General features: G+C 39.0%; 1 protein-coding gene across 4 annotated transcripts in view; it reads right to left on the reverse strand.

Annotated features, from left to right (window-relative positions):
* The window catches only part of SRGAP1 (SLIT-ROBO Rho GTPase activating protein 1), a 139281-nt gene that overhangs the window by 50423 nt on the left and 63910 nt on the right, over positions 1–24948 (reverse strand). For all 4 annotated transcript variants that reach the window (XM_053943054.1, XM_053943057.1, XM_053943055.1 and 1 more), the window contains exons 2-5: positions 21404–21599; positions 18858–19020; positions 10265–10327; positions 133–315 (exon numbers count right to left, since the gene is read on the reverse strand). In XM_053943054.1, the coding sequence (XP_053799029.1) occupies positions 133–315; positions 10265–10327; positions 18858–19020; positions 21404–21599 (605 nt within the window). The remainder of the gene's footprint in view (positions 1–132; positions 316–10264; positions 10328–18857; positions 19021–21403; positions 21600–24948) is intronic.

A 24948-nucleotide genomic window follows, 5' to 3' on the forward strand; every position in this document is an offset into this window, starting at 1 on the left:
ACTGCTAGTTTATTATGTGTACCTTGCTTAATTTTATTTCCCAACTGGATTTCTCTGTCTAATATCATGCCAAAGAATGTCAGAAATGCACTGAATTTATTTCAAATGAAACTAAATTAAAGGACTATTTACTTTTTCCTTCATTTTTTCAATCTTTTTCACAGAGCTCCGTCTCTGGTGCCTTTCTTCTAGTCGAATATGAAAAACAGGGTCTCCTGACCTCCCAATCTGTTTTTCTTCTTGCTTCTCTGCCTCCTTCAGTTTGCTTTCTGCACTGATGCTCTCTGCATGATACATGTGGTATGTTTTCATGACCTGCAAGAGGCAAGAGTCAAAGAAGAATTGGAGCAAATGAAAATATAAAAGTATCTACTGAAAAATCACAGGGTCTTTGAGCAAAATTTTGACTTATAAACATGGATCTTATGGAGATTGAGGACTTTCAGTTGCATTTTTCTTTTCTGATTTATTTAACGGTATTCCAAAGAGGGATTTTTTCTTTAATTTCTCTGATAGGAAAGAGCAAAAGCCATTCTCATTAAATTTCAGTATTCTTATATTCAATTGAAAATCTAAAAAAATGAACAGAACTAAATCTGTGTCAGTACCAAATTTATCGGATACATAACTATCTTCTGGGCTAAGCAACAGCTTGGCTGTGGACATTGAATGTTTGAAAGCAGAAGGATCCCTTCTACACTGAGAAAGGGGGAAGGAAGGAGAGGGAATAGGAAGCTTTGGCCTGGGAGCAAATACCCAGATAGGTGGATGGCTGTCCATGGCCTGGAAAGAAGTGTCTGCCCACTGCACAGCCAGCAGACTGGGCCCAATGTAAAACCAGATGAGAAGTGAAGAAGGAGCTGCCTCATATGTAAGTTGTGAAAATGTTTTCCCCATAGACACAAAGGCATCTTTCCTCTACACACCTGCTGGGCCTGCAGATGAGAGAGCTTGTGTTGCCAGTATGCAAATACATGCTTGCACAGGCCACAAAGAGGAAAAGGGACTAGGTTACCCCTGTCCTCCCTTTCTTCTTCAAGCAAGAAAAGCCTCAGCCTGAGTCCTGTGTAGTAGATACCAGTCAATCACAAACCCACCTCTGCTGGGTAGGGCTGTCTCTGCCCACTTCCACCAAAGAAAGTGTCTTTCTGCCTTCCCCAGACTTTTGTGTTGTTGTTTGTTTCTTTGTTGTCTTAAGTTTAGAGCACTGAACAAAGCAGGAAGGCATCCTCAGTCAGCCAGAGGTTTCCTCTCTTCTTCTAAAAGGTGCCAGAGCTCTCACCAGCAGATATTATCTTTGGGTGGAGGCCATACAAACCATTCACATATTGAAGGACACACAGGCAGGGAGGAATCAAACCAGCTGCTTGTGTGACCCATGGAGGAGACAGTTTTGGAAAGTTGCCTTGAAATATTCCCTTGGGAGAGTGTACTTTTTGTAACTGAGTATTTAGGCCAGCCTAAGGAGTATCCATAGAGCAGCAAAACAGGCAACAGTACAGCTAGATATTGCAATTCACTACAGCACATCTTAGCATGGATTGACACAAACCAACTGCATGCCATGCCAGTGGGTGACTGAACTGATGCTTATTTCAAGTCCTGTACAATGGAAAGACAGACACTTTCAGAGAAATTCAATTTTGCATGACAATACCATAACTGTGTATGCCACTACTTAAGACTGATGCCACCAATACTGAATATGAAAACAGGCAACTCTTCACCAGCTTCCTGTAGTAAGGTAAAACAGTTGGTGACAAGCACTAGAAAGTGGCCCTGTTTTTATTTTAAGAAACATATGCTTATAGCTCTGTGGTGAAAAAAACCAAACTGCGTGGAGCAGTACTCAAGTGTTATTGCTGCTGCTCCTCTAGAGCACACTGTGCTCCAGGGTCCAAGCAGAGTGCAGAGCTCCCTGCCCAAACACTGCCAACACCCGCTGGGAACAGCTGCTGCCCCACCAGCTCACATCTGCACGGATGAGGCAGAAAAAACTCCCAGAGACAGACAAAGCTAGGTTAGGAAGAGAAGGCAAGCCCACAGGGCTGAGGTCTGCAAGGTTCCCAGTTTAACCAAATAGCATGTTCAGTCTCCTGTTTCGTGCACTGCTCCAAAGACACTCCTAAAGTTGTTGATAATCAATACCCAGGGAGCTTAACTCATACAGCCACATGGAAACAAATGAATTACTGCAAAGAGAAGAAAAGGACTTTTAAAAGAAATGGTTTATATAATAAAACAGAGAAGCACAGAAGGTGATATGGCTCTTATTAAAAATGACAGGGAAAGGAAATGAAAAGCAAGGTTGTGCCCTTTTCTTTTGCCCTTTCCATTCAAATCTTTTAAGTGTTTCTTTATATAAGGCTAGAGGTGTTTGCTTTTATTTTTTATCTTCTGTTTTGTGTCATATCTAGAGACTTTTTAGATGGTGGGACAAGACTAACTTATGTGTCTTACCACCTAAAAAAAGTTATTTTCTTTTGAACTCTGCCTGCGGAGGGAACTATGGGCCCTGATGGAATTAACCCAAGAATTCTTCGAGAGCTGGCTGATGTCATCACAAAACCTCTCTCAGTTTTTGAGAAGTGTTGGGAATTAGTGACATCCAGGCTGACTGGAAGCTGGCAAATGTTGCCCCAGTTTCCAAGAAGGGCAAGAAGGGTCTCCCTGGAAACTGCAGGTTTATCAATCTCACTTCAGTGCCTGGTAAAACTATGAAGAAGATTATTCTGGGAGGTATTGAAGAACACCTGAAAGACAATGCAGTCAATGGTCACAGCCAGCACAGCTTCATGACAGGGAAGTCCTGTTGATGAAACTTGATTTCCTTTTATGGCAAGGTAATCCAATAGTTCCCACCAAGGGAAGCCAGTTGACGTAATCTTGGATTTCAGTAGATCTTTCAATACTGTCTCTCAGAGTATCCTTCTGGATAAACTGTGCAGCACACAGCTGGATAAACACATCATGTGACAGATGAGCAACTGGCCTATTCACTGGACATAGTTATAGTGAATGAGGCGACATCAGACTGGTGACCTGTCACTAGTGGGGTTCTGCAGGGCTATCTTAGGTGCTCTTCAACATCTTCATTAATGACTTGGATTCATGACTAGAATGGATACTAAGCAAGTTCACAGCTGATACAAAACTGGAAAGAGCTGCTGACTCCCTCCAAAACAGGGAGGCCCTGCAGAGAGACCTTGACAAATTAAGATAACTGGGCAATCACCAACCTCATGAAGTTCATCAAAGGAAAGGTGCTGGAACTCTGCACCTGGGATGGGGCATCCCTGGATGAATGGACCAACTGGGGAATGAGAGGCTGGAGGGCAGTGCCACAGAAAGAGACCATAGGGCCCTGATCAAGGGGAAGCTGGATATGAGTCCGCAGTGCCCTGGCAGTCAGGAGGGCCACCCATGTCCTGGGAGGCATCAGGAAGAGCATCGCCAGGCAAGCAAGGGAGGAGACGGCCTCATCTTAAGTACTGTGTGCAGTTTTGGGAGCCACAATAGAAGAGGGATATAAAGCTACTGGAGAGCGCCCAAAAGAGGGCAACAAAGATGGTGAAGGGCCTGGAGGAGCAGCTGTATGAGGAGCGGCTGAGGTCACTTGATCTGTTCAGCCCGGAGAAGAGGAGATTGAGGGGAGAGCTCATTGCCATCTGCACCTTCCTCATGAGGGGCAGACACTGATTTCTTCTCTGTGGTGACCAGCGACAGGTCCCAAGGGAATGGCCTTAAATTGTCATGAGAAGTTTAATTTGGATATTAGGAAAAGGTTCTTTACCTTGAGGGTGGCTGGGCATTGGAACAGACTCCCCAGGGAAATGGTCACAGCACCAAGCCCTGCCTGAGTTCAGGAAGTGTTTGGATAACACTCTTGGGCATATAACGTCACTCTTGGGGATGGTCTTATGCAGGGCCAGCAGCTGGATTCAATGATTCTTGAGGGTCCATTCCAACTTAGCATATTCTGTGATTCCGTATCAAATATATCTCAAAGTTTTCTAACTGCATCTCAAAGAATCTAAGTGGTGAAACAAGGATTTGTTCTTCTTGACAAAAGCAGTAAACATTGAAGTTCTTAAACTATCAGATTAGGCATAAATGTCCTTCTGCAGTGGCTGACACTTCAGCTTGCCTCCTAGTTGAAAGAAGCACTCCTTGAAGGAGTACAAGTGTATCACTGTTCTCACCAATGTCTCCACATTGACTCCACTAGTTTCACATCGCCTAGGAGTATTTCTTCCTCTCACTGCTTGCTTACAGCACGTGCTATCAAATCCAGAGTGTCTCACTCTACGCTGATTGATAGGCAAGTTTTGTGGGAGAACTATATGGAACTCGTAGCCTTCATGGGGAACTAAGACGTATACTTGAAATCCATGTTCTCACAACAAACTCTGCACAAGTTCTTGGTACAAATGGCTTCCTAAATAACTAAAATTGAAAAAGAAGTCCTTTCTCTGTATTCACAGGGCTGGATATCAGTCAGAGTCAGTCCTACCCAAGCCTCACTGACTTAGGAGTCAATATAGACTCTGTAAAGAGTAGTGATCAGCCTAGGCACATGACTCCTGTCCAGTTTGTTATATTGATAGCATGCTTATCTCATGCACTAGTGACATCATTATTTTGCAAGCCTTTGGGGAAAATGTCTTAATGATTTTTTAGCCTTTTTCATGATGTATCAATGCTCTTTTAAGAGCTGATATTGCAGCAGCTGAACTTAATTTGAGAAAGCATTAGAGAAACACATATGGAAAAACAAATGGGAACAAGCTAGGGAGTTGGCTTCCAAGTATTTCAGTGCATACTTCCTCAACAAAGTGGCTTAGAATTTGCTGGCTAAGTTGCATATATGATTCTTTCCCTTAACACTATGTAATCTTTTTGTCTTGGAGTTTTTAACACTGTTAGATGTTGTTAAACACAGTAACAGGCTTTTCTAAGTAGACTTATTGTATGAAAAATTCTGAGATTTGCAGGCCTCCGACCTGTGAAAATGCAACAGATTCACAGGTCTGTTATTCAAACTATGAAACAAGTAATAATGCTTCTGAAATGTCCACCAAACTGTTGAACCAACAGACCATCCTGTGAGGACATCCATCAGTGAACTGACTTTAGTTAGTCTCCAAGGTGCTTACTGATGAGGCATCAAGTATGCACTGAAAAAAGAGAGCAAGGTTGTAATTTTGCAGATGCTGAACTGTCATCATGATATTTGCTGCATTTCTCCACTGTAGTGAACCAGCATTGTTAAATGCATACTAGTACCTTTCTAAAATTAAATACTGAGTTTATCTCCTATTAATTTGGTAGGTTTATTCTGCTGATCCAGTGATGTAAAATATATATTTGTCAGATCACTGTGTCAGACTAAAAGCAGATGAAAAAGATTATGTTACTCTAACTACGTACTCTCACATTTGTAGGTGACAGACTGTTCTCTTGGTAGCATAAACATCTCCATTCATGCGCAAAAGTTTCAGCATCATTTGTAAGAGCTCAGCAAATAGGTTTAAGGCAGAAGATAGTATTTATCACAAGGAAGGGCATACTAGAGTACATCCTTAGATAGGTATTTTATTTTACCCTACAGTTGTTATCTAGCCAAATCCATCAACAAGATAGTAATTAGCGCTATACTTCTATGGGCCATAAGTGAAGAATGTTACCAATAGCAAGGGACTAGCTTTCCTTCTTCTCTACACGCATACTTCTTTTCTAGAAAACTCAAACCAAGGCAAAACTGAAAGCTACACAGTTAAAATATATTGAAATTACTGTGTTAACATGTACTTTATTTTTATAATAAAACTGCATAATTAAGAGCTCTTTCACAGTGTTTCTTGGGAAATAGTAATTTCCTAGCTCATCCCTGGTGTATTTATCATGTTTGAATTGTTTTAAAATTGTCTCTGCTAAGCTGTGAGTTCTTCTCAGAAGGCGGAGTCACAAGGATTTCATTAAATTGGTTTAGTTAGTGCTCTGCACAAGAAATAAGCAAAATCTTATGCCAATTTTACCACACCAGTGGCCTCTAGCAGTTAAGCAGGCTCAGTATGAGCTGTTGTCAGCATCCTGTTCACTGACTTCCAAGCCAAACTCTGCTGTGGTTTTAGGAATTGTCACTTATATATTACTATCAACACAGGATTACTGATTTCACCTTCTCAGATCTCTGATGTGCCACAGTAAATGGAACTTAACTTCTTGAAGAGGAATCAGATTCTGTATTATTTCAGCGAAGAAAAAAAGAAAATCTGGCAGCAACTACCTTGAAAAACTAAACAGCCAGGATTTTTCAAGAGTAAGATAAATCAATGGAAAATGCAAGTGGCACAGCATCCCTGTCTTTTTTTAACATCCAAGTTGCTTTGGACTGTCCCCACTTTTTCCTTTTTCTGAGCACTTTACATTTGCATTGCTTGTGAAATGTGTGATGCCAGTAGGATTAATTTGGAAGGCCAAGCGAGAGACATGAAGATACACTTTTATGATGTGCATCACTTTTCTACACCATTTGCCCTCAGCCTTATTACTGGAACAGCTTTGTATTTTTAGCAAACCTATGACCTTCCTGACATCTTTACAGGACATATATGAATATGTCCTGACCCCTAAGTAAGTCCAGTGAAGACCTCTCTCCAACACAAGAGAAGTGTCCTTCTGTTCCATGTCATTCTCCATCATTCAAATACTACTGCTATATAGCAGTACTTGATCTGACACAGCAAGGTATTTTAGCTTCCCAGAGAAAGAGAAGAAGAGTTTGACTGGGGAGTTTTCTCTGTTGCAGAGATGATTTATTACAAAGTCAATAATCTGTTGCCTCTTCAAGTCAACGTGTAAGAAGATTTCTAAATCAATCAGTTCACAAAAGAATAAACCAAACATCTTCCAGCTTTCAGTTTGACCAACTTTTCTTCTTGTAAATGCCAGGAAAAACTCCTATCTGTGACTCCACACAACTAACTGAGCTCCCCTTTCCCCATCCCCCATCACTCAAAAGGTGTACCTCATTGTAGTTTCTATAGCTTATATTCTTATCTGAAACATGGGACTGATTCCTGGCCTGCACTGGCTGAAAGTGGGGTAAGGAAAGGAGTAAGGGAGGAGTGCAGCTGCTGGGATGCTACAGACCTGAAAATACCGACTGTCTGGCCATGGAGAAACCAGGCATAGTTTTAAGTATTTGCCAGTCATAATTTACTGAACTTGGAAAGATACAAAATGAAGCTTAGCTATTAAATTGATTTTAGAATGATATTTTCAGTCCTAATTTTAAAATCCATGCATAAAATACTGAAAATTGAAAATACAGAGTTTTAAAATGCATTTTTATGAGTGGTAAAACATGTCCAAAACCTATGTAATGTAACATTTAAAAAAACCTTTACATAGAAGAGATGGAAAATTAGAAACAAAGGTTTCCCTTACAAAATTCTGATTATTCCAACCAAATAAGCCTGCTTTGTTCTGAGAACATGTGAAGTTGTGGTTCACCCACTTCTGTTCTTATTTTTTCAACAATCCTGTACATGATGTGTAGTTTTAATGAGGACAGCACAAGCTAAAAGCCATAATTTACAGAATTTTGCTGTAAGATAAAGCATGATGATAAGAAATAACCAGATTATTAAACCTTCTTCATACATACTAAAAGCTCCAATACTTACTCCTTATTCAAAGGCTTTAGAGATATTTAAATTCCAATACACATCACATTCTAAGTTACACTTCATGAAGGTACCTTTCCTTTCAAACAAACAGAACTAAGTAGCAGGGAGAGATGTCAGTATATTACTCACAGATTTCATAATAATTTGCTTTTTTTTTGACACAATGATTTATCTCACAAGAGACAGACTTTTTTTTTTAATCCCCCCCCCCCTTATAAATCATGGGGCAAACAAGTAGGTGACATTTCCTTTTTGTGACTGAGAAATGTCACTGCTGGAGATTAAAACTGTCAATACTTGTTCCGAAAGGCCACTATGATCTTATTCTGTACACAGTAAGTGTCATAAAGAATTAAAAACCTGTCAATGAGGTCCCCATCTGTCTAGATACTGTTCTATCTTTATGTACATGAACAGATATAATACACAGATATGATGATGACCATTCTAAACATTCAAGCAGTGAAACAGATGCTACTCCACACCATATTGTCACTTTATTATGTGTGGGCTTTATTTAGCTAAATGTGGACATGTACAGCTGACCAAGCCCTTTGCAATCAATGAAAAGCTGGACAATGAAGTTAACAGTACAGATCACTTAATCTGAAGCAGATTCTTGCATCTGATTAAAAGGGTCTCATCTGCCCATATTAGATTTCCAGGGACTTCAGCTGGACCACAGATAGCAGGCTAAGATCCTATGCTAAGACTGCAGATGTCTGAAAATCAGGTAAAGTAGATTCCATCCCAAGAAACCATTTTGCAACAGTATCCTGACTCAAACTGTGGACAAATTCAGAATTTTTATAACATAAAAAATATTCCCATTTAAAAAATAAATCTTAAATTCTGAGAAAGGAATTAGCATGCACTGAAAGCCATAATACGGAAGTTAATACCTGATACGGAAGTTAATACCTGATTAAATCTGATGGTTATCAGTGTGCAGACACAGCACTAGTGTGAAGAAAAAGAATGAAAATACCAAAGTCCAGTCCTGCAGATTTTCCGTGGTACTTCAGAAAAGTATTTCAGCAACATGCTTCACTGTTTCCCTACCCTGGGAGCACAGGCACTAATCCCAAGCCTCGCCAGACACTGGAGTTATGCAACTGTTTAATTGAAACAAGGCTGTATCTTCAGGGCTTATTCAGCACTGAAGTCCCACTTGTGCCATGGCTCCTGCAGCCGCTGATCCCCTGCAGCTGTGTGAATTGTCTGCAGCTATCGCAGAAGCTGATCCCAGAACATTTCACTGACTACAGGCCTCAACCAAGAAGGCTTTGCCGTATCGCACCCTACCAAAATTGTGGTGGTTTCAGATGAAAAAAACCCCAAAGGAAATCCCAAACAAAAAAACGGTGGTTTAGGAAGGCTTTGGGAATCTGTGTCCATAACAATTAAAAAGAACTCAGGACAGAAAGACAAGATAAATTTTTTTGGATCTCCTTTTTGCCATCTAAGTTGCTCTGGAGTTCAAATGTTCTTCAATCCACCCACTGATGGCTGCACAATTTTCCCTAGGTCAAAAGAAAAATCACCAAAATGCACAAAAGCAATGTTTGGGCTCTGCCTGTGGAGAAGTGATCATCGATAGCTTCCTAAACTTCCTAAACTTCACAAATGTTTCTTGATATTAATACTGTAGGTTTTCTTATGGTCCTCCAAATCTTGAGGATGGGGAACAGAGCTGTCTAGAGATTGTTATGCAGGGTACTGGAGCATTTATGTTTCAGTTCTTTCCAACAAAAAGAAAAAAATTTAAATGTACAACTTCCTGAATGAGCAGAAATAACAGGCTTTTATAAGAGATGCACATCACCAATTCATCTTAATTCTACAGCTGTGTTTCAAAAAAAGTGTAATTATTGCTTCTTCTTCACAACATACCTCCTCAGAAAATAGCTAGAGAAATAGTTAACAGGTAGATGAGACATTGTTTTGTAGTACCAAGTTATGTAAATGGGTTTCTAACAAGAAAATAGGTTCAGACCTAAGTTCTCTCAGATTTTTCTATGGATTAGCAGGAGCTTGCCAGAATGTTCACAGTGGTTTTTTTCTTGATCTCTCTAGATGGTATGGGAAGTCAACAAAACCCTCTGTTTTTCTTTTCATTATTTACGTATCCCAGTCAGGGATGGGGAAGGGCACATAAGTAACATTTAGATAGCACAGCACTGGATCTGCAAACACCTATGATTTTTACTGAGTGTAGTCCACAAGTCAAAATAAGCAGATGGCAGCATGGACAAAAAGAAAGCAGTTTGCTCTGGTAAGCCCCGAGTAGAAATGTCTCATTAATAAACAATAAAGCTTCTAATAAACTGGCTTACCAGAGTCTGGGGGAAAAAAAGGGTTGAAAGTAAAGAGTAATCCTGAAACCATTAGCATATGTATTTTAAATACATGAGTCGTCTTTTCAAAAATATAGTTTAGGCTTGTGTAAAAGATAAAAATAAGTAACTCCACTGGGGGTAACTTAGTCAATGAAAGTCCACTTAAAGCTTACAGAAAGTAGTCTGATATGGAATTTGTATAAGATAAGCTAAGTAAGTAACCGTACTTACTGTGTAAAGCTCGTTAAGTACTTTCATTAAGTCTTCATGAAGCTGAAATGAAATCTCTTTACTCTGTAATTAAAAAAAAAATCATTAGAAAACAGCATATAAACACTGCAGCATACATTTGTTTCTTGATATTTATACTCATTGCTCATCCTAGACAGTGAATGCAATATTGCTTACAAAAACCATTCTGAATTACAGTACACTAAAAAGAGTGATTCAGGGATGCAGAGGCAGACAGATAACATCTGGACATAAGACACCTAAAAAGAAACCCAGAAGTAATTTTAAGGTATTTTTCCCATAAAGCATCAGGAAATTAGGTGCCAACAGAAAGGGGGAAGTTCAAGATTAATGTTTTTAGTAGAACAAACTGTGTACTCTTTTATAATTGCTATTATACATACAAAACCTAAACCATGCAGAATGTGATATTCTAGAGGGACATCCTGCCCAAATTTACATCTAGGATAGTCTTTGTTTCTCAGCACATACAACTATCTAAATATTTACGCAAGAAATAATTGTGGCTCCTCTTTGAAACAGATACCCAACTGCATAATATTCCACAGAGTGGGCTGCTGAATCAGCTTTGTTTAGCTTTTCTGGACTGTGACTTTACTTTCATTCTGATCCAGAAAAAAAGAGAAATGCTTAGCAGCAGTTATTATCAAAGCAAATATGTCAAAACAAGAGTATTTAACTGGAGTCTCATTGAAATATATTCCTTTGTTAGTTTTCCACAGCAGTTCAATCTAATGAAAATGGTGGCAACTGTGCAAGAGTTGAAGGCATTTGTATCGCAGCCTTTGGAAAACAGTTACAGAATAGAGCTAAGGGACTTGGCAAACAGCCTGGCTACACTTCTTCTGTGATGCTCACTCAGCATTCCAACATCCATGCTGGAAACATGAGATTTTTTTTTTCCTGTGAATAAATTGATAATTAGTCTGGCTTCTAAAAACTTCAACAGCATGATAGATAATGGCCTTAGCTATGAGAAGTACTTTGTGTTTGTACAGAAGCCAGAGGAAAATCCTCAGGGACAACTCATCTCCAAAGCTGCTAACGTATACTTGGCCATCACTAAAACACCTGAAGGAATAATGGTTTCTGAATGAGAATGTGCAGCACAACGTCCACATATGAGGAGAAACCACATCACACATCCCACCCACTGTGTCTTCCAGGAGGATGAGATACATATGGTAGCTCAAACAGAAAAAAATTTTTGGTATTTTTTCCTCCTGCTCCTACTATCCTACTTCAACTCTGGGCAGTATTTTAAAGCATTTGTCATATCACTTATCAGTATACACTCCAATCCTTATATGCAAGATGGTTTTACACTGACAAGAAGCTAGGATAAAATTTTAAAAAACACTTCAGTGAAATTCCTGTATTCCCAAGGGCATTAGCTGTAGTAGCTAAGGCACAGTAAGACAGCTGCCCTGAAGTGGAGATACACAGAATTATTTGAAACTTTCCTTATGGTTTATACTTTTGAAAGACTGATATTTTCATGAGGTATGCGTTAGTTCTGAAGTACCTAGAACACAAGGCTTATTACTTCCATTTCTTTGCACGTATCAGATTATTTTCCTTTAATAAGAAGGACAAAATTTCCTATTTGTAACAGTAGAGTGCTTATGAAGAACTGGAAAAGTACTGCAGATTTGCAAGCTGCTGCAGGGAAATGCTGTAAAATCTTTAGCAAAAATTCTGAGTTGCTTTTCATTGCTTTACATTGGCACCCTGCCTTTAAAAGTCAGCAGCGCAGCTCTAACACAGCTTACACATCTCCTCAAAGCTCCAAGCAGAGGCCACCTGTTAATTCTTGGACAGCTGCTTCTATAGTGCTGAATATGAGTGGTTTTTTAAATTAGCAGAAAGAAGGGCAAAACATACAAATAAGATGTTTGACAGTAAGATGAGAGCATCCCCATGTGGGAGGAAACTCTAGATGAACTCCAGATTCAAGCAATATATCCCTTTCAACTGTTGCTCACAGCCATATTGAGGCTGATGAGAAGTCAAGCCCCAAATATACAACAGCAATTTGTCACCAAATGACACAAGCAAAAACGACGCACCACAGCCTTGGTCATGATGAAGAGACTAATTTATTTTTTCTGACTCTAATCTTTTATAGTTCTCAAAAGATGCTAGTGGATTGGAGGGTGAACGTGCTACCTCTCCAACGACACTAGACAAACTACCTGTACATCAAATTTCTCCACCTCTATGAAAGAATGCAAAACAATAAGTTATTTACAGAAAGTTATGTGAAAAAGTTCTCTACAAGAATGTAAACTCAGAAAGCTTTAGAAAACTCTTGATAACTAGAGCAACAGCAATTCTGAGGCAGGATGCCTTAACCTGGTAGTGCAAAAGTTTGTTTGAGAAGCTGAGACAGAAAACTCCGAACCAATTTTTTCTTTACCCCTTGAGATTTCACTGTAAGCAAAGCACATGCAGTTCACTGAAGGATGGACCCTTTTTTTCTCCTCTTAATGCAGTCCCCCCTTGATGCAAGCAGACACCAGATGAGCTGAGGATTTGGTGAATGATCACTATTTACTAGGACCCATTTTTTCCCTTTGCTCCTTTCAAGCTCTGTCCAGCACTGAAATACCAGCAGTCCAGCCCTCAGGATTTACTGGCTATCACGCATACATGATCTTTTCCAGGGCAACACAGTGATCAATGGTAAATTTGAAAGTGAATGGAAGAGATCACAACAAAGAAAGATGCTTTTATAGAAGGACAATAAGCTTTAAAATGGAAAGCAAAAAGAGAAGGAGGAAGGTGACCAGCAAAAAGAGTGAAAATTGGGAAGTGACAACCAAGCAATGCCACACAATCACAAAGGAGTCATCCCTTCACAACTTCATCTGTGGACTCCAACTAGCAGAGGATGGCTGCAGTGATGGATAACATTTCAATTGATTTCAATTCTGATGAAAGATTTTGTAGGAATTGTCCAAAAAATCAAGAAATTTGGTTAAACATAACAGTATAAAAGGGATTTATTTTTCAAGAACAAACGCATTTTTCTTTACCATTTAGGATCAAGAAACACTGACTTGAGTGGCAAGCAATATGGCTTTTAGTGTGTAATATATGGCATGTTAGAGCACCAGTTAAGTGAATTTATTTTCAGTGGTTAATTGCTTTCCTATTTCTTGTTTATGCCACCTATTCCCTGTAGTAGGGTTCAGCATGTGTGAATGGTGTGCTCCTCTAGGAGCCTGTCCCCAGGGTACCCAAACAACAGAAAGTAAGATGCAGCACACATTTTCCCAGAGCTGAGTTGATAGCTCTAATCAGGCTATTAAAATCTGACAAACAATCACTGAAGGTGCTTATTTATTCACTGCACCCCTGAGACACACACTAGTACCTATTAATCAAAGAAACAAAGAAGATAATACAAATATTAGAGCACATGCAAATTCCTGCTAAAAATATTATATATGTTACTCATCTGGTTCAAGACATTAAGAGACAGTAATGGTTTTTTTTCACCTGATATCAGCATAGATCATACATATGCAATGGACAAGCAAATGTACCTAAACCCTCCTTTCAGTATGCACTCAACTTTTAACACATCACTAGTCCTACTGGTGTTACCAAGATTTGTATTTCTAGATAAAAGTCTGAGAAACTTAAAATTTGATTCCACATTAATATATTTTCATTGAAGTCAGTTAAATTTTTTCCCATACATTTCAGTTAAAGCATAATTTGGCACTCCAGCTTTACTCTTGTTTATTTTAACTGAAATTTGAGGGCCAGTCCAGCTCTTCCTAGAACTCTTTAAGTGTCTGTTTTGAGCATACACAAGTTAACATCATTTAAAGAAAATATTCTGTGCCTATTGCTTTTAAATAAGTCTGCTGCTGGTCCCTGCGGGAAGTGAAGTGCAAACCCTTCTTTTATGGGGGTTTCATGAGCTGCGTGACACTAACATAGACAACTCAGTAGAATTCTGTCCCAGACTTGCCAGTCTATAGCAACAAACAGCTTTGCTATCCTTTTAAACATTTAAATGTTTAAGAAAATGATGCAAAAAAGTAATGTGCCACATAACACCAAACAGATTCAGTAGGTAGTCATATTCCTTGTTAATAGCCAGATTAAGGAACTAAAATATTTATTGTGCTTGGTTTCTCCAACATCTTCTACTGTAAACATCAGAAGATATGTTCATCTTGGCTTATGTAGATTTCTGTCCAAGGAAAATACATGTTTATAAATTATAAATATACAAATGTGCTTAAGGATTTTGTGAGTATGTGTTTATACAGTTGATTATTACTGCTGGGGTAACCAGATTCACTGCATGAAATATTCTGCATAATACTTTTCCCTTCTGCTTGACATTTCTCCTTATTACTTTATTCTTTAATTGTCCCCATGAGGCCAGATACCCCATCTGCCTGAAGAAACGTGCAAGCATGCAAGGTTTGAACTCTGCTACTTTATTTTTGTAATTTTATGTGCAGCATGAAAGCCAGGCATCAACAGCAATCTTACTGCTTTTACATGCCAGCAACTAAAGAAGAAGAAATTAGGTGCCTATCTGAAAGTATGAAGCCTGACATAATGTCTTCCAACAAATGCTACAAAATCTATGTGCTAGATCCTATCTTTGTCTTGCATTTAGTACATTTAAACAGATGCCAGTTCCTGACCCCTGGGAAAAAAGAATGACAAATAGCTCCTGGGCGAACAAAATTAATTAATATCAACATGTTAAGGAGGCCAGACTAGACAGCAAAGTCATATACAATCAGGTACTTGAATACAACACACCCAGTCCCATCAGACCATGTAAGGCAGAGCCAATAGGGATCATTTCCCCAAAACAATCCAAACATCCAGAGAGATGCATAAATGCATACAAAAGGAAAAACAGAATGATGAAAAACAGAGACTGAGACAAGGACAAAGTACAAAGGCTATAAGGAGCGAGGACACCCTCACCACTACTGATTTTATCAGATCATCATTGGCTATTGCACACACCTTTTACAGAACAAGTAGAAAAAAGAGCTGCTACAAACTTATGGCTTGTACTATGCAAAACGTAGGAGAGGTAACAAAACAATACGCAGTGGAAAGCATGGCTGGGAAAGGAGGAAATGATTGGATCTTTTCTTTACTACAATTCAAGCTGAAGTCAATCTTAAGATACAAATTCAAGCCACACTCCTCTAGAAAATGTTGGGCTCACTTCATAGAAAAGTTTCACTTCACACACCCACCAGCAAGATGGAAAAAGTCAGTAACGTCTACCATTGAGAAGCAGAATGGGAAGTCCCATCCTCTTGGAAGGAGAAAGGGGGAGAAAAAAAGAGGGAGTAGAAAGAGTCAAGAAGTTCAGAGTGATTATGACTTTGCTGTTGTCTCCCCTTATCTTGCCTGTGGGCAATGGGGCAATCTACCCTGAGACACTTTCCCTTTCTGCAGCAGGAAGACTGAGGCTTCAGAGCAGCACAATGAAGATCTGTTCTGATCATCTGCTTGGTGTATGTACTTACACTCCACACTTGGAAATGGAGTAAAGCACCTTGCTGCTACAAGACTCTTGGAGAACTAAAACAAGGTAAAAGTAGTGATGTGTAAACCATTAGATTAATAAGCTGTAAGATATATAAAGAAAGATCTAATCATTGAATACAGAGAAGCTTGACTAACTGGTATTTGTAAAATATAGAATCACAGAATTGTAAACATTACATGCTCTTGTGTGCAATGCTGTGAAAGCCAACAGAATACAGATATTTCCCATTCTTGATCGTGGACTGCAGTAAGACACTAAGGACGCACTTTTTAGTCTATTTTTAAAATCTTCATATTACTGCTTTTCTTGTTGTTCATATTTATTACTTAGAGAGACAGTACATATTTCACAGAACAGTATGATCAGATTCCAGAGTAGAAGTATCTGTAGGACATGGTTTGTCTCTACTTTAATCCAGAATCTGTGAACAGTGATCAAATTCCATATGCTTTCACAGGGATATGACACCTATTGAGACTGATTATACTTTTCTCTGACACTATTTTATTCTAAATACATTTTTTTGGAAAGTAATCTGCAGAATCACAGAAATTGACAGAAATTGCTTAAATATGCTATTTGATGTTAAAAAATCTCCAACAAAATCAATGCCATTTTCTTCAGGGAGAATACAATTTTGATGGATGACAGACACTGTTGGCTGTCACCTTTCTCACTCTAAGTGCAGCTTCTCTTTGCCCCTGTGACCTCTTTCCTGCAAAGAGAACTGTAGCAGAGTACATGTGCTTTGCATTTGATCATTATGTAGTTCTGTGAGTACCTTAAGTTAGACTGCTCATTCACATCTCACACAAATTATCACAGGAACATGGAAGGGTTTGGGCTGGAAGAGCTTCATCATCAGTTCTGCACCTGGGAACTAACAGCAAATAAATCACCAGTACTCTGCAGCAAGCACCATAGCAAGAACTGTGCACACTGGGGCTCAGTGGAAATACCAACCTTCTGCAACAAGTACTGAGCCTGACCAAATGTCTTAAAAATGTGTGCTCAGAACTGATACTGGTGAACAAGCACTGCTGCATTCAGTCCATGTGCCCACGAAGCTCACTTATATTATACCATACTGAGGTGCTACATGTCTTCCTGCCACCCTTCCCCTAATGTTATGGGACTGGCTCCGATCCCTGAACACAGCCTTTGCTTAGCTCACTCTGCCCACACTTCTCCTCAGCTGTCAGCTGTTTGACATGACACTCTCACGCTGAGTGTCAGCTTGCAAACCCAATGAAAGGTAGCAAAGGGCTGCTGAGGATCTGGGCTCTACTAGTGTGAGCTTCAGGTTATACACAGCAGGACTACCTCAATTTCCCTGCTCTTCTTTCCCCTTTAGAAAATACAAGTTAGGAATAAAAAAGCAAGAGCAGCTGCTTGCTCTTCTTCAAGAAGCTAGAAAGAGAAAATCTGAAATGTTGCACCTGCATGGGAACAACATAGAGGACAGAGACAAGTTTATCAGGGAGATGGGACAATATGCCTCCTGTTAACACACTAAAAATATCCACATATTTTCCTCCTTTTAACAGACAAGCTGCAGCAATCTCCATTAATAAATTATGAGTGAATATAAAAGGACACACGCTTCTCCACTAAAACCTTTAATAATATACCATTGTACAGTCCACCTGGACAGAAGGGAAGGAAAAGCAAAATTTCTAGCGCCAAAGAACTGAACTATGCTGAAAGCAAACAGGCTTGTCTAATAATGCACATCTATTGAAGAAGATATTTCTGAGACATAAGCAACTGGAAAACTATTTCAGATCCAATAAAAAAAAAAATTCTACTGGTTTGCAACTCTGAGATATCCGCACATAGACAGTACTGCAGCCCATTCAAATCACTTTTCTCATTACTGGATCAATTTCTATAACTATCTTCCATTTTATTAAATTGAGTGGTTAGTAAATTACAGTTTTAAATATCAGACATATTATATGAACAACTCATTACTGATTGAGAAACTATAAACTTCAACTCTGTCCATGTTACAGGTTTTAATGCATACCAGGAAGTTTTTAAGTTTTTAAGATTTAAGTTTTTACTTTTATTTCCTCCAAGTACAGTCTATATGCTCCCTAAACGATTCTTCTCCCCAGCCCAGTGCTATCTAGAATTATGGTCGGGTATATGTGAAACCAGCTCCCTGCTTTGAAAACATTAACTTGGGTACTGCCGCTATCATTTCATCACACAATTTACATCTTTCAGCCTTTACTCTTCTTGTATGCCCATTAGTCTTTTGTATGCCCATTGTCTACCAGCATCTCACTGTGACTAATATATATGCATTTATAATCTATTTTTCTTTTGGAACATTTTAACAACAATGACTGCAAACACATTATGTAGATCTTGAGCTAAGGTTGCCTAGAGTGCTTGCTTAGCCCATGAGGGATTTACACACCATGCATGCATTATGAAAATACATAACAGTCATGGACAAGGACAAACATGTGCAGAGACAACACTTAAAGGATCTAATAGAAATACTTACATTATCAAACGTGTATGTTCTTATTTAATATTAGGAAGAAAAGGAAACACTTTTAGGAGAACTGCAGCATATGCTACCAACTTTATGTCAAGGGACTAAAAAGCAAACTCTTGCTTTGTCTTCAATCCGTTTCATTCACAATGAAATTCTTTTTTACAAATAATTAATTAATACAGCGTTACTATTTTGGGAGTCATAAGTGAAAACTGTTTCCTTTCTGCATGGGCAGACAAGTGTGCTTTTTAGAGAAGGACAGGCTTTTTCCCCTGCTTTTTGGATATTTGTGATTCAGCTCTTAAGGTCACCAGCATGTACAGCAGGATTCCAGGCAATTCAGCACTAAGTATTTGCTTTAAGAGACCAGGCATGAAGAATTTATGTGTATGCTAAAACAGATTTTATGCTGTCTATGCTGAATCTTCTCCTCACATGCTATCTATCAGGACACTTTTGCCTCCCTCATGCATCTTATAAGCCCAGAGAGGGGGTTGCAGGAAAGGCATTACCTTCTTGAACATTCTGGTGGAGTCTTCACTTATCTGCATGAATCTCATGATCACATTGTTCAGGTAGATCTCACTCAGTGTTGCATGGTCTTTGCTTTCCCTTCTCACTTGGTTCAGGAGTAAGTACCAGCAATTCACTGGGGACAAGAGGTTCTGGTCTTTCCTGAGGAAGGAAATACACACATGTATAATGTATAGAAATGAAAAAGTTATGTTATTAACTGAAACATCTCACTGACATTTACAGTCGTAACTTGTTACATAAAAATAGCTACATCTGAACAGTCTATCCATTCTTGGGATAATTCAGGTTAGGCAAGCCTCAGATGACTTTTAAGACACATGAGGCAGTTCCATGAGGCATAGATACTCTGCAAACCACCTGAAAGTATAAAATATCTTGCCACAAAGCTTAGAGATGGAGTACATGTAAATGTTCAAAATCAATAAAGGTCACTCCTGGAAGAGTAACAGTAATTAATTTTTGACATTAGAAATAAACAAGCACTGGAAGCACAAACCAAATCCTTCATGAGCAAAATTGCAGGTTTAGCTGTTTCACTGCAGAAGAAAATATCTCAAGCATCCGTATTCTGTGAGAAATGCTCATAAATTCACAGCATTCATAAATACACTGCTACTGCTAGTCCTAGATGTGTCAATTACAAGACAAAGTGCAGGACTGGACTTTTTCCAGTGATCCAATTCTGAATTCCCATGACAGATTTTTTTGCAATGCAGGCCCACTCCCAGCTTTAATGTAGCAAGAAGTGAAATCAAAGCTGACTTCTCATTTATTTTACACAAGGCCAAATAAAAATACATGTAGTTCAGCAACTATTTCACAGACAAGAAAAACTTTATATAATTTGTTGTATGATTTTATTGACATTTTAGTATAAAGTTTGCTTTTCAACTAACTGCTCCAGGAACTTGCTGTTCTTTTTTTTTTTTCTCTTTTACAGGGATTCTCCTTTAGTTAAAAGGATCAAGCACATGATGATGAAACAGGCAGAAGTGGTGATGAATTGAGGGAGAAACTCCTGCAACTCTTGTCAGACTCTTCTAATAATTAGCTATTCTCATTGTTAGAAATATGGCCTTTAATTCTCATCTAATTGTCTAATTTTAGCTCTGACCATCAGAATCAAAGCAACAAGGAATGATTAACAGACAAACGTATTTTCTTAATCATCAGTGCTTTGCTATGTATCAGGAGTTAAGAAAACTTCCTCCATTTGTTTCAGATAGACATCTTAACAGTGTTACTTCACAGCAAGGGGTTTTATCAGCCAGGTCAGACAACATGAGCACTCCTGAAGGGCCATGCTGATACTACTTGGTCCTCGCTGCTTCTGCATGTCCCAAAGCCAATTCCACAGACTTTCCTGATTGTTCTGGGAGCAATGGTGGGAACAGCTCAGGCCACCAACAACTAAAGCCACTTTTGCTGTAATCTGTTCTCAAAGCAGTGAACTGCAAGAACAAAGCCAAAGGTAGAACTTAAGTCATAACTCCCATACACAGCTGCCAGTCTGGATTTAACATGTTTAAAAACAAGGAAAGATGTTTGTACACACAAGGAAAAAAGATTTTGCCACAAGCAGAATAAAAGCCAGGGCTCTCTCTGAAGTGGTGACACATGCACAAGTTGGTTAGTTCAGAGAATCATTGCGTCACTAACACGAATTTTAAGAATTTAATATTAATGCTCTTTGAACTGTTCAAGCTGTATTTGATTAACCTTTCCTTTGCCAGATATATTTGGAAAAGACTTTTGTCCTGAAACAACAGTTTTATCTGTGTATCTCTAGAACAGCACTGAGTGAACAGTGGGAAAATTATTTTTTGGTTTTACAAACACAAAATACTGTTCTAAATCCCTAAGCATAACAGGGCCAGGCACATGCATTCATTAATCAGCTCAAGTAAGGAAAATAACCACATGAGACTATGTCAGCAAGTGAAGCACATAAAGCATTTCAGAAAACATATTGTCCATGTTATGAAAAGGATATGTTAAATTGTAAACAACGCATAACATTCACATCATCTTTATTCCCAGGAATCAGAGAGGTGAAGATGCAGGAAAGTTCACATGCAACAACAAATCAAAATAGTTTTATTTCTTAATGTCATTCTTGGCCAAAATTGTCTATTCTGTTGTTGTTGTAATGTTGACTGACCTTCATGCAGATGCCTCAAAATCCTATCAACTCCACTAGAAATGAGCACACAGATTTTCAAGCTTTTGGAGCTCTGCATCTCTTCTAGATACTGGCTGTATTTTGGGTGGTTTAAAATCCATATGGTAGGTTAGGGATAATGTTTGTGCAACTTACATTTTAAGAAACTGAAACTACTTGCCAGAAGCTGACATGAGTAACTGCACAGAGCCACATCTAGTATTTAGGCACGCATCTACCTTCAACTGCAATGAGAACTGCTACGCTGCTAAGCAGGGGTGGAAATTTTAAATTTGAACCAGGCCTTTGAACCAGCAACAGGTACAACATGGGGGCCATGGGCAAGGAGGTTTCTCTTACTTGTACTGCTGATGATCTTTTGTACTCCTTGTTTTTGCCATGAACCTCTCTGCTAGTTTTTCCAGGTTTCGGGAATACTCCATCTCTATTTCTGACTTCTTGCGGAAGAAATCCTGCAGATCCTGAAGTAGCTGCACTCTCATTTCAGTCTGCTGCTCCAGGCATTTCTGTTGCTCAACGAGTTGAGCTCGGATCTCTAATGAGAGAAACAAATATCCACTCAGGTCAGTGAAAGCAAATTAATTGAGTGTTACCAACCAAAAATTACAAACACTCCAGTGTACTTCATCCTCACAGCTACACCAGCTGGAGCTGGATTTCAGGTCCTGTGGTGGGACACAGCAGTGGCAGCTCTCACTTCTGCCACCACATGCTTAATGCCCAGCATCCTCCCACCTGCTGTCAGTCTCACAAACCGCTGTGACAGGGGCTCAGGTGAGTCTCCACCTTCCTCTCCCATCCCTCTTCTGCCCTCTGGCACTAGCATAACATTCTGCTTGGAGTGATCTCCTTGCAGAAGGTGGTGCTGCCCTGAAGAATGGCTGGATAAACAAGCACCCTTTGGGCCAGGATCAGCCTGCTGACTGTCAGGTGTTCTATCATCATGTACACCATGGAAACAACCTTGTGATAAACCCCAGAGGCATTATCCATTGTAACTGTGCACAGGTGAGCTTCCATGTCTGCCCTGTCTCTGCCAGGGAGGGAACTGGTGTACTATACATGCATCCAACAATGTTTTACAGCAAATATAGAGGAAAACATGTACCTATATTTAGAGACAACTATTTGAAAATTTGCACAAGGTTCCAGAGACTATAGTATATTTTTTAGTATTAAAAAAATAATAATTTTAGAAGAATCTCAGTTTAGAAGAGTATATATGCTCACAGTTCTCTTCTAGAGAAATAAGGAAAAGCCTCCAGATATCCTACCACTTTTTGCCATATCTGAAATTACTATGTAATAGGGTTTTTATTTTAGAGATTTCTGGGGTTTTTTATTTTTTTTACATTTTGGTTGGTAATATTTTAGCACTTTTATTTCCTGAGTGCTAACCAGTTAAACACATTCTGAGAACATTTAGTCTAAAAAGATCCCTCTGGTTCTTTAGAGTTCATTACACTTTTGTCAGCTGCCCAGGCAGAGTGTACTCCAATACTGTGGAGTAAAATGAGGAGTAAACACTTTCTGACAATAATATATGTGTGTATTTTTTACACTGTTTAATGCTATAATAAGGATTTATCAATAGCAAAACACCCAGAAGTGATGTCCATGTAAATGCAAAATTGTTGTGAAATTTTACTTGATTCCTAGTGACGTAATCATGCTGTGGGCAAAAAGATCCTGGAAATCTTCAAAGCCCACAGCATAGTTTGAAATGGAAGAGCATTCTAAAAGTCATACTAACATCACATAGAACTGCAAACCAGTAATAACATCGAAAAAATTATCTGATGCAACTAGGATCTAATACATCCTTACTGATCTTCAAGCAGGTAAAAAGGCAGAGATTCACTCTGCTGGGATTCAATGTGAATACTGAAATAAGGTAGTATGAGCACAGAAAACTGTTAAACTAATATATTTGCTGAAGGAGGGAGACACTGCAGTATTTTCTTCCAGATCTCCTGTGAGCTACCAGCTGCTGTGTTAATCATTAATGAGACCATCCATTTTTATAGTCTGGGAGGTGAACCAAAAAATTCATGGTTTGGTTTTCACTTCATTTCAAATCAGTTTGTTGGAAAAGAAATCGTGCCTCCAGCAAGGATGAGCCACTGTAATACAACACTGTATCAATGACATTCATGTACACAGAGGAGAAAATCACATCGGAGCTGGAAGGTTAACAACAGAAACAGATGCTCAAGACCAGTTTTCTAGGTGTCTATCACTGTTAATATTGCAGTCATGGAAAATTCCTGTGTATGGGGAACCAGCTGTACAGATCCACTGGTCAGAAGCAGCAATTTTGTCCCTAAGCTGGAGTTTTCACTAAATCCAGATCCATGTACATGGTCACTATATACTTTGGCCATCTCCCTTTCCCACTCAAGATTTTCTAGCAGTTACTTTGAAAGCAGCGTTTTGTACAGAGCAACTATGTTCTGATTATTTTGTAGGTCAGTGTACCTTGCTGCTATAATTCTTTTTTAGGCAGGCTTTTACCATAGCAACAGGAATGAGAAAGATTTTAGAAACAGGAATATATGAATAGAAATACAAGAAACAATGAACAAGGGACAACAGATAAAATATGAGAAACTGCCTAAGCTTTTTGATGCTGTCTGGATTTCCAATGGACAATAGTGGCTTCCTTCAAACTTGTATTTTAGAAAACAAAACTGAAACATGATCTATAAAAGCTGATGAAGATGTACAAGCTCTGAGTAAGGCTGGTAAAATTAGGGGCTCAGGGGGCTGCAGCTTTATGAAGGAAGATTTCTAATTTCTGGTTATTTGAATCTCAGCAAAGAGAAAGAACACATTGATGCCAAAAGGCTAAGCCTGTGGCCTCCTGCTGGAGGAGAAAAAGCGGAGATGTACATCCCACTCATGATAGCTCACCAGTCAGTTCAGAAGTGACTTCAATAGCAGTTCTCCTTCCAGTCTTTAATGTAATTCTGTTCCTCCATTTTTACATTTTACTTTAATAATAATAACATGCATAATGCCATACTGGCAGGCTGAGGAGATGGCAATGAATAAGAAATTGGATCAGAAAATTTTGTGATTTCCATTTTCTGACAAGACCAGTGGATTTAAAAAAAAAAACAACCAACCAACCAACCAAACAACAATAAACCCCCAGAACAAGTACTGGCAAAACAAGCAGGCAGCCTGAGTGCTTGTGTGTGACAAAATCACAACTGTCCAGGTACTATTAACTCTAATAGACTACCCATTACCTACTGCTACAGAAAAATGCACCAAGGCAATGCTATTTTCTTTAACCAGTTTACATGGGTGATTTCCCTAGGGCTAGAAAGAGTGGCATGGAAAATTGCTGCACTGTATTCAAATAAATAAAATCAGTATAGTCCAAACTTGATAGACACAGAGACAGGTGCAGTAAGTAAGAGAAGTGTGCCTGTCTTTACTCTTATTTTGCTGGCACATTTAAATTCAAAGTTGAATTGGTACCAGTCGTAATGGGCAATGACATTGTCCTATTCTGCTCTGCTGAGTGGCTGATGTCAAATTGCCAGGCTATTTTGTGCCAGGAAAAGACCCGTTTAAACCCTGGATGAGTTAACACCTTCTCCTTCTTTCTCTTGGCAGCTTTGAGTCAATGCTCACAGGTTTTCTGGCCAGGGGCAGGCTCAAAAGGAATCCCATCCATTTATACTGCAGTTTTAACAGACTGATCACATCAACTGGAAAAAAAAATTAAATCCACCCTACATTTTGTCCAAGATTTGCACACACAAACAAAGTGAGGAAACAGTTAATGTGATGGCAATTAAATCAATAAACTGAATAAAGTTTTATTTCTAAAGATTTTTATGCTAAAATTTATTTTGGTTATGCCCTCACAG

This window comes from Vidua chalybeata, chromosome 5 (assembly GCF_026979565.1).
Source record: "Vidua chalybeata isolate OUT-0048 chromosome 5, bVidCha1 merged haplotype, whole genome shotgun sequence".
NCBI classification, from domain to species: Eukaryota; Metazoa; Chordata; class Aves; order Passeriformes; family Viduidae; genus Vidua; species Vidua chalybeata.